Source organism: Amblyomma americanum, chromosome 2, assembly GCF_052857255.1.
Source record: "Amblyomma americanum isolate KBUSLIRL-KWMA chromosome 2, ASM5285725v1, whole genome shotgun sequence".
Lineage (NCBI taxonomy): Eukaryota > Metazoa > Arthropoda > Arachnida > Ixodida > Ixodidae > Amblyomma > Amblyomma americanum.
Window position 1 is genome coordinate 121,829,402 of NC_135498.1, and position 11,017 is coordinate 121,840,418.

At 45.7% G+C, this 11,017-nt stretch overlaps 1 protein-coding gene across 1 annotated transcript in view; it reads right to left on the reverse strand.

Moving 5' to 3' along the window:
- LOC144120034 (uncharacterized) overlaps positions 1-11,017 on the reverse strand; it is a 57,025-nt gene that overhangs the window by 39,865 nt on the left and 6,143 nt on the right. The window contains exons 2-4 of the mRNA XM_077652512.1: positions 10,539-10,699; positions 3,081-3,184; positions 1,219-1,395 (exon numbers count right to left, since the gene is read on the reverse strand). Coding sequence (XP_077508638.1) covers positions 1,219-1,395; positions 3,081-3,184; positions 10,539-10,618 — 361 coding nt within the window. The 5' untranslated portion in view covers positions 10,619-10,699. The remainder of the gene's footprint in view (positions 1-1,218; positions 1,396-3,080; positions 3,185-10,538; positions 10,700-11,017) is intronic.

Below are 11,017 nucleotides of genomic sequence, written 5' to 3' on the forward strand. Positions count from 1 at the left end.
GTACCATTCACTAAAGCGCCGTGATAGCATGCAGCAGTGTAAGCGCTCCACCACCTGTTTCGATGAAACAAAAGTAAGCAATCATCATTCCTGGGAAGGAGGGCATGCGGGCTCTATGAATACCTTTTTACGTAGAAATCAGCAACAGGGTCGGGGATACAGAAAAACTGGTAAAATTTTAGCGGGGATCTTGGTGCTTAAAGAGCAATTGAAGAGGTTTTAGATTTCAATCAGTTTAAAAGGGCCGAACGTGTAAAACTCGCAAATAAAGCCTGCGAAATCGTTTTTCTCTAGCATTCGAAATGGTGGCGTAATCGCCGAATAAAGCGGCGTCAGCGTTCAGGGTTTTCTGCAGTCCACAGCGACGAGCAGGGGCGCCGATAATGACGTTACGTACAACGGCACTGCGTTTCCAGCGAAGAAACGGTTGTTTCATGAAAGAAAACCAAACGCCACCGAAGGTGAAGCTCACGAAGCAATGTATGGCGGCATCAGGCGAAGCATAGCAGCATGCAGGCGAACCAAGCAGACATTTGAAGTTTCGACGACACAATGGTGTCACTACGAGTTTCCCCGCATTGTCCAACGCAGTGAAGAGAACCCTGAACACCGTCGCGGTTTTTAATCGACGATTACGTCACCCTGTGAAACGCTACCGCAAAACACTTTGGATCTTTTACCTAGAAGCTTCGTAGATTCGAACTCTTGAATAACCTCTAATTCTCAAAAAACCATTTCAACTTCTGTTTAGCGTCCCGAAGTTATACATGTGCTATGAGGTATGCCGTAGAAAAGGACTCCGGATTAATTTATACCACCTGAGACTCTATAACGTGCGTTCTCATCGCACAGCTCATGAGAAACCAAATTGTTTAATTTGGTTCGAAGTATTCAGTTTGGTTTTGGTTTTTGAGCTCCTTCTCCTGGCAACCTTGCGATCGAGTTCCTCCTTGCGTAAGCCAGATAGAAAAGCTTCTCTTTCCACTCCGAGAAGAGGAGTGCAGACCGACTTGAGAGTTAGAAAGTTTTGCACAGTCACTATTTCAGTGAGCATGTCGTTGGTATTACGGAAACTTCATACATTCGAGTCCAGTTTGCGACAAGGCTAATGTTTAAGGCTGCCTTTGCGATTTTATATCAGGCTTTTTCAAAACTGAGAAAAAATTTTCAATATTGCGCCGCAAAATATTCACGGAGCTACTCGCGAAAACTACTCACTGGGGGGTCCTGTCGGTACAGTCACTGGTGGAGGCTCTGCCAGAGTGGTACTTGTGGTAGTGGTTGTCTTTGAAGGTTTCGTGGTTATGATGCTCGTTGTTGCAGTTGTGGAGGTGTAATCTGGCCTCACTGACGTCGTCTGTTGGACTCTCAGGGCGGACAACGTGACTGCCTGCACTGCAAGAAGAGCATTCGATAAAAAGCTTGGCAACCATTCTTGTTTTGCATGCTGTACTCTTTAGCAGTGTTGCTGCAGCCGCTCCAGACGGACCCAGGGTTACTTTTGGACTGTACTCAGCAACAGTGCCAGTATTTGTATATCAGTTGTGCTCACAGTTAGTTGTTTCCCACCTCAAAGCGCTACAGGACCAAATGACGACATCCGTCTTTGGCTGTGCAGTAAAACTGTCCTGTACGTTCAACTGCCCAGCTGTCCTCTCTATCGAATAAACCAACACAATGGGACTTTATTTTTCACGTCAGAAATTAACCTAGTCCCAGGCACACGGACCTTCAGATAAGTCTGGTTATCCTTCACTGCGTCGCAGTCTCTACTACACAGATGTTCCCGCCACTCTGACGGTAGGCCATAAAGCAGTACGACTTCGACACCACATAGGCGCACCTTCACCTGTAGCCATAGAGGCACGAGCCAGTCCTTATACTATCATCATGTTAAAGCACTTTATTATCATTCGCAAAGAGAGTCGAAGTTAACTTACCGCCAGATATAAACAAAAACCTTACATCCTACATGGCAACCACAACATATCTATATCATATATTTATCTTTAAGGACCCCTTAGGGGAACATTCTTTTATAGGAGGTGACACACATAGAAACACCAAGTATAGGTTTGTGGATACCAAGACATTGATAGAAGCGAAAGCGCTTTTCAGTTTCTTCTTAAAATCAGTCCTAGAGGAAGATTGATCGATATCCCCAAGACTTCAATTTTCAAAAAGAAGGCAGCGCCCAAAGGAAGTGCCGCACATGGCGCTCGAAGACGACGTGAACAACGGCGTTCTCCTGCGACCCACCGTTGACCAAGCACGCTTAGAATGAAAATTTAATCGCCAAGCTGAAACACTTTTGCTCGCGCAGTGCCAAATAACGCACAGCGTTACTTACCTGCCAGGAATTTCCCATTATTAAAGACATAGCAGTATTCCTTAGAGAAAACACTTTCACATGGAGTAGTCTTTGAGGCTGAGAATCATCACACTTCGCCCTCTAAAGATTGCCTACCCCATGTATTTTTTTTACGTGAGCCAGCTACGCTGGTTGGTTTTTGAGATGTTTTACAATTTATGCGTTTAACTTCCCAAAACGGCTCAGGCTATGACGGACACACATAAAACTAAACACGTGGAAAAACAAATGCACTATTGTCCTGCGCATCGGGGAAAAAAAGGAAGGCCAATTTTTCAAACGGCGGGAAAGGCGGAGCTTGCTATGCGTGTCTGAGGGAGCTGGAGATGGTGCGCAACACGTGCCTGCCTGCGAGCCCTATTCTGCGGCCTATCTTAAAATTCAAAGTCGGCCTCCTTTACAGAACTTGATGGGAACTGCAGCTTCTTTGTTGCTCCACAACCTTAATTTATTTTTAGGACGCTCAGCTCTGCGCACAGAAAATAACTTGTGCAGTTCGCGCATTTTTATCTCACCACCACGCCAGGGAGATATAAGTTTAAAACAAGGTGAGTTGTGATTTTTCTTTCAGAGTCTGATTGCGTTGAAAATCCATTGCGTTTTGAACCGGAAGCAGCTGAGGCAAAAATTATTGTCCGCGAAGGAAACGAAATATGCTGACGAAAGCGATTAGAAAAGCACGGCGAGAGGAAGAACTCAGTGCACTCACAGAGTTTGACGAGCATGTACGTGAGGAAGGCCGACAAGAGGAGGAAAGCCACGCACCACCAGACGAGGAACGGGCGCATGCGACGCATTTCCTCATGGTCCATCCTGCAAGAGCAAAAGCTTTCGGTTTCTGCGTCCACCTTTTAATTTCAAGCAGTTCTCACTCAATAGGTCAGTGAAAATAAAATTGCTGGTGGTTCAGCTTTGGTTAGGCCTGGTCGAAAGCGAAAAGCTGCATCTCCTTGGCTATGTTGGTGGTCGAGAGAATGGCGGTTTCCATAGACAGCATTACTGACCCCAAACAGTAGTAAGCATTTTTTTGTTTGTTAGACATCTAGCTTTCTTCGAAACGACATTAAAGGCTATCACACAAGACAGCATCTACTTAATATAGCTCAGGTGATATTTACAACAGTAATATTGCTCGTTGTGTGCGGAGATATGTTGAAAACTAAACATTTTGACAGATTTGCCTGTCTGGTTGGGTTTGAAGATTTATAATAAACTGCACATCTCCAACAAAAATTTTAATTTAAACCCAACGTTTCGAAGCCGACTTGGCTCCTTCATCAGGGATGACTGAGGGCAGTAGCTAGCGTCTTTTAAGTATGGAGGGGAGAGGGGGGGTCAAAGGAACGATAGCTGTGACGCGAAAGGCGCGGGGGAGGGGGGTTCAGGCTGTTAGTCACGCTGGCGCACTGCAGGGAGGTGGTGAATGGCGACTTTTTTTCATAGAGTTGAAGAGCGAAGTCTGGGCATATACTGGGCGCAGGTTTCCTTTTGTGCGGTTGATATTGCTCGGGGTGGTTTGGATATGCCAGGATTCCAGAAGGAGCCTTTTGTGGTAATTCGTTTCGGTTCCGAGGATGCGGGTTTCTTCGAAGTTGATTCTGTGGTCGGAATCCTCGGAATGTTCGGCTACTGGATTGCGCTCTCTTGCGAATTTGCGGACGTCGTTTTTATGTTGCCGAATTCTTTCTTTGAAATTTTTTGAAAAGGCGCCCGTGTGCTGTGTGACGTCAGTGCACGTTAAAGATCCCCAGGTGGTCAAAATTATTCCGGAGCCTTCCACTACGGCACCTCTTCTTCCTTTATTCTTTCACTCCCTCCTTTATCCCTTCCCTTACGGCGCGGTTCAGGTGTCCAACGCACAAAAGGAAACCTGCCCCCAGTATATGCCCCGAGACTTCGCTCTTTAACTCTACGAAAAAAAGTCGCCATTCACTACCTCCCTGCAGTGCGCCAGCGTGACTAACAGCCTAACCCCCCCCCCCCCCCCCGCGCCTTTCGCGACACAGCTGTCGTTCTTTTCACTCCACACCTCCCCTCAATACTTAAAAGACGCTAGCTACTTCCCTCTGTCACCCCTGATGAAGGAGCCGAGTGGGCTTCGAAACGTTGGGTTAAAGTTAACATTTTTGGTTGGAGATGTGCAGTTTATTATAAATGCGGAGATATGGAACCAAATCCGTTTCCAAACGACGCGCAAGCCCTGGAGATAATTTCAGAAAGCCAGATTGAAAAATAAATTGGTTTTCGGGGAAAGAAAATGGCGCAATGTGAGGCAGGCGTCATTTCTTTTCTTAAAACCAACTTTCATTTTCCTTCGCTTACGGCGCGGTTCGAGTGACCACCGAGATACAACCTTTGTCCTTGAAGTTCCGAGACTAAGTCCATTTAAAAAGATGCGTTTAACATTGAAATCATTTGTGCAGCACCCCTTCGAAATAGTATCCCTTGCAGTCTATACGCAGCTTCCAACGCTTCTTGAGGTCTTAGAAATAGTTGCAAAACGCTTCTTTTGGCAGGGCTCTCAGCTCCTTTGTCGTGGCGCCTTGAATGGCCTCCACACTCCGCATCCAGCGACCTTTTAGGGATATCTTCCTCACACAAGGAAACAGGAAAAAATCGCACGGGAAGACGTCGGGTGAGTATGGCGCATGGGGAAGTGCAGTAGTGCTCTGCTTGGCGAGAATTCTGTCACGCTGAGAGCAGTGCGTGGCCTTGCGTTCTCGTGGAGAAAGCTCCATTGTCCAGATGCCCATAAGTCAGGGCAACGGCGTCGCAGTGCATCACGCATATGTTGGCGCACGTGAAAAAAAAACTCCTGTTTCATCGTCTGCCCTTGCGGGACGAACTCGTGGTGTATGACACCTCTGGCATTGAAAACAACTATCAGCATCGTCTTTGTTTCGGTCGCCTGTCGTCGCACTTTTCTCGACGCCGGAGAGGTTGTGGACCAACATTCGGCGCACTGCCTCTTTGTTTGAGGATCGTATTGAAAACACCATGTTTCGTCTTCAGTAATGATGCTGTCGACGAATGCAGCATCCTTCACTGCCGCGGAGAGCAAATCAGCGCTCACTGATGTCCGAGTGTCCGTCTGGTCCTGTGATAGAGTGCGGCACAAGTCTGGCATTCAGCTTTCCTTTTCGTACGTTCTCACGCAAAATTTGGTGGAATGTTGTCTTACTAATTTGGAAGCATCCGATAGCATGCGGACTGTAATTTTGCGGTCTTGCTGTACAATTTCCCTAAACCGAGCCACGTTGTTTTCATTTTTCATTCCGTGAGGTTTAAGGGCACCACTGCCTTGTGCCGTCTTCCACCCACGTTCTCCCCGAAACGAACCTCTTGTGCCACTCGAAAACTCGCGCCCGCGATAATGTCTCGTTGCCGTAAGCGTCACAAAGGAGCTTTTACGTCTGTGTGGCTCTTTCCAAGCTTCACACAGAATTTTTTGTTTACACGCTGTTCGAGGTGGACGTCCTTCTCTCCACATTCATTCACAGTAGAATGCGCAGACGACTAGCGACTACGTATCTTTCTACATGTAGTGCCATCTAGCGGCTGCCACAGCAATTAACATAAAGAACTCAGGTTAGCCCGTACACATAATCACCAACGTTTGTTTTGTGGAATCATTTCTACAGAAGAGAATAAATCAGTCTCGAAACTTTGCATACGAAGGTTGTATGTTAGACAGGCGTAATTTCCTTTAATTAAAACCAACCTTATTTCATTTTCCTTCCCTTAAGGGCGCTGTTCGGGTGTTCACCGATATATGTGAGAGAGGTGCAATTTGTTTTCCCTAAAAGCAATATTAATTTAATTTCTTTATTTAGCGTTTTTATGGAGGAAAAACGCTAAGGCGCCCGTGTGCTGTGTGATGTCAGTGCACGTTAAAGATCCCCAGGTGGTCGAAATTATTCCGAAGCCCTCCACTACGGCACCTCTTCTTCCTTTTTTCTTTCACTCCCTCCTTTATCCCTTCCTTTACGGCGCGGTTCAGGTGTCCAAAGATATATGAGACAGATACTGCGCCATTTCTTTTCCCTCCAAAACCAATTATTATTATTATTGACCTGCGCATGCGATTCCGGCAGACGCTTTCCCGCATGACCGGAGGTCAAGGTCAAATGACAAAAGTGAAAGCTCAAATGTCAAAGGTCAAGGTCAAAGTCAAGACGGTTGGTGTAACAGCCGCTGGTGTCGCTGCTGTAGCTGGCGTTTTCAGATACCTGTACATAAGGAATGTCGACACCAAGTGGAGAAAGCGAACTAGAAAATTGACAAGCAAATATTTGGACAGCAGTAGGGGGGGGGGCAAATCAGCAATTATTGGATAAGAAAAAGATTAAAGAAACAGAGAGAGCTCTGTCAAAAACAAGGATGCTGACGAAATCAGCGCTGGGAACATACAGGATGTTTAAGCAGGAAATAGCCAAAGAAAATATCTATGCTAATTGTAGCGCAAGCTCTTTCTTGTTTGAGCTCAGGACGGGAGTTTTGCGGACTAAGACATATAGAGTCAGGTACCACGAGATAGACACGTTGTGCGTTGCGTGCGGAGAGGAGGAAGAAACGGCTTAACACTTGATACTTTTCTGCAAAGGGCTTCACCCTACAGTAGAAAGCAGCGGGGATGATTTATCCAAAGCATTGGGGTTTGAGGACAGTGAAGGAAAAGTAGATTTTAAGCGAGTAGAAGTAACCAAGCGAAGGTTATCTGATAGGCGGCTAAAATATAGACAAGAGTAAAATTTTACAAGTCTAGGTGGTTTGAACCACCACCCGATTGAAAAAGGTTCAGCCTCATCTGTCCGTCCGTCCATCCATCCATCCCCATCCGTCCGTCCGTCCGTCCGTCCATCCATCCATCCATCCATCCGTCCATCCATCCATCCATCCATCAATCCGTCCGTCCGTCCATCCGTCTGTCCGCCCGTCCGTCCATCCGTCCGTCATGTGTCGAACCTGACTACCACCAGTTATGCTCATGGTTTGACCTCTATGTACATTCAAGGTGAAACGTGCCTCCACCGTGACCTCTAGCTGCGTTTAAGGTAAAAGTTGCGGCCCCGCTGACGGCTTGAAAAGCTGGCGTAGTGAAATTTTCGCTTCAAAACTACACGAAAAGCCCACCGGTGGCACCCGCGCCATCTTGTGCAGTTCTTGAATCCCTCTTTGGTTCAGTACAACTCAAGAACGAGCGGTGAATTCCATTCAAGAGAGGACCCGCGATCAATGGCGTCGGAAAAACGCTAAGAGGGCGCAGTAATCCGCCTTGCATATGCTGGTGGCCATGGCTGGGGCAAAGCGGTCGACGTCGAAATCACAGCGTTAGGAATTATTATTTGTTTGCAGCTTGTAATTCACACAATGACAATTTGGTTGAATTTATTAATTCGTGCATAAAATCAAGGGCAATGAAATTACATTTTTGGCTAATTAAGATAACCTGTGATTTAATTTTGACGGCACATGTACATACATACATACTTGCATGCATATATAGATGCATGAATATATACATGCATACATCCATACAAGCACACATGCATGCACACATACATACATACATACATACATACATACATACATACATACATACATACATACATACATACATACATACATACATACATACATACATACATACATACATACATACATACATACATACATACATACATACATACATACATACATACATACATACGAGCTACGGCAGGGTTGTCCAATTTTCTACTTTCGGAGGTATTATGTTGCGCGCAATCTAACCAGGAGACGTTTCACCACAGCCACAAATTAAAAAAGAACGATAGCAACATTTCAGTGAGTGTTGGCTGCCTTCATTTATTTCATATATATGCCACAACGAGCCTCTCAATTCCCAACCTTTGTCTGCTCAATACTTCCATACATATATGTGAGATATACATGTGTGTACTGTGGGGTGCAAAAGTGTGTAACACGCGCTGTTCTCTGGCCGGCCGGCCGGCCGGCCTTGCGAAGCACGATGTTATCGCCAAGCAGTAGTGGCATAGACCTCAAGGAGCAAAATTACATGCCTCTATATAAAAATGGCCACCTCCTTGCTCGCTTGTCCGGGCAATGGAAGCTGTCAGAAACTTGAGTGGAGCTGAACCGAAGCCCGAATGGTATTACCCTCATTTGCGCCAACCGAACGTATGCATGTGTGCGCATGTGTGCGTGTACTGCTGCATGTTTGCATGAGTATTTGAAAGAATAGGGGATTTCATTTTTATTGATTGTTTGTTTTGGAGAGACAAAATATTTGAAGTAACCGAAAGAAACTGCAACAAGCCGCAGGAGGCACCGGAACTTACAGCCACCGAACATCGCGTGTGCTGCTCTGTCAATTGAAGTAAAGTAGCACCTGTGTAGGTTCTTTGGCGCTTAACAAGTTATTCTGCCAATGTAAAGGCGCTAGTAACGAGTTATTAGCGCCTGCTCCCTTTCATGCCGCGGGTCCCATGAGGAACGTTGTCCAAGGTGGAAGACGGAAGTTGTGCGAAAACGCTTTAAGCTGCCTATAGGATCAAAGAAGGAAACGCGAGGAAGTCGCTTTGATATGAGCAGAGAGGAATATGCTTTATAGTGGGCTTTTCGGATATATCCCAAGGAAGACAACAGCCTTTCACATGAAGAAACGGTTGCAGCAGAACTGTCACTGCTCTTTCCTCAGAAAGAGAACCTAAGTGAGGAGTCATTATAGACAGGCGATATCTTCATAAGGTAGAAAATGCATACCGCATGTACTTGCGGGACCAATAATTCATAACTAACAAATGGCAAATGCGGTATGTACACACAGAAGGCGTTTAGGCTTATTAGGACTAAGGTGTGAGGTAAACGACAGGCACTCCGAATAAGGAAAGAGTTGAGGCCTATGGGCAACCTTCATTACCAGGTTAGCTTATTTCTAAGATTCTCTTAATTCGCTAAAAGAAATAGTCTTGGTCTATTGTTATAATTCCCTATCACTATAATTCATGAGCCAATTTGTAGACCGTGTTCGAAATAGCGCGTTTCTATTCTTTTTAACAAATAATTTTCGGTATCTTTCGAAGTTTGGAGACTACAATAAAGCCTGCGAACGGTTAAAAAAAAATCCCCAAGCTACGCGCTCGCGCTGTAAAGTCTGGCGCATTCAATCCAAGAACCCTGTCGGCTTAACGGAGCCGTAGTCGTTCGTAATTCCAGGCCAGTGCACTTGTATTCAGGGCACAAATACCACTGACCATTCTCTACAAATAAACCACTTGAGTGTTGTTCACCCGTGCCCCACTTTTTCTTATTTTAGATTTTTTCTCTAGCCTACGCCATTAGCCGGCTTGAAGCTACAGGCACACCCTGTCTGCAGCATTCTGAATACAGGTTTTTGTACTGTCTTCCTTAGGATTCAATCACGATGTTCATCTGAACGCGTAAATGCTCATAATTTAGTGTCCTCTATCGTCGCGGAGCCACCGCCATGGAAGCTATGTGCACCGAATGCATTTTTCGAGGTAAGAGCAGCTCTCTCGCAAAAATGGTCAGTAGACAGTCTATAGACTTCTTATAGACTCTATATCCTTTATATAGATATTTATTTTTGTCTATTCCTAGTCTATAGATTGTGTATAGACAAAACTCTGCTAAAAGTGTATGGCCATAACTCTAGATTTTCTATAGACTGTCTATAGGATTTTTGTTGCCTATAGACTGTTCCCTAGGGTTTGTCTATAGACAGCCTATAGACTTTGTAGACAGAGGTCTATGGACAGCCTATAGACCGTCTAAAGACATTTTTTGTAAGAGGTGTACGGGGTAGGAATCGCATGCCTGTTTCTTGCACAAAAGGGTAGACACCTTGCAATTCCTGGGCAGTATTGTGGTGACGGAAAAGTAGCTAGATAAATCCGGTCCCGCCCCCGCGGGTACAGGTAGCGCAAACATTGGAGGGAATTACTTACAGAGCAATCATTGGTTTAAAGCAAATTTATGTTCTCGTTCATGTTTGAGCTTCCGCTGCATTAAGTTTAGAGCAACCATAATCCTCATGAACAGTGCGCTAACCAAACTGTCTTGTCAGTCACCTAATCTGCCGATGTTTTAACATTCGGTGGCATTTCTTGGCCTCGCTCTGCCATTTGAGAACCAAGTGGCGTACCTCTCTTGCATCTCCCTGTAGACGGGGGTCGGAACGATGCTCGAGGTGCTGGTGCTAGCCTCTGCGGACCTGTCTGCCATAGGCGCTGCTGCTGCGCCCTCCAAGTGGGCTCGGATGGAGTTCTTCGAGCGAGCTGTTTTGCCTTGGACAGGTGCTCGTTCCTGTTAATATCCCCAGAAATATACATAACAGTTGCGAGGAAGGTACAATGAACCACAAGTTATATAAAGTAGACAGACACGTGCTTAAAAACACACAGCCGGAACGGCATTTTGTGCTGTGCGTGTGTGTGCTCACATTACGGCCACTAGACACCCTTCTGGATTATGATTCGCCAAGCGCCAAGCGCGTAGGCAGCATTTTTGTAAAGCGTTTTTTTAAGGGGTGTGGTGAACTCAAGCGCACTGTAGCAGCTTTTTTCTAACCTCTATAAATACTCGCCTGGAATAATCATGTAGCGCTCTGAGAAGACCGGTCCC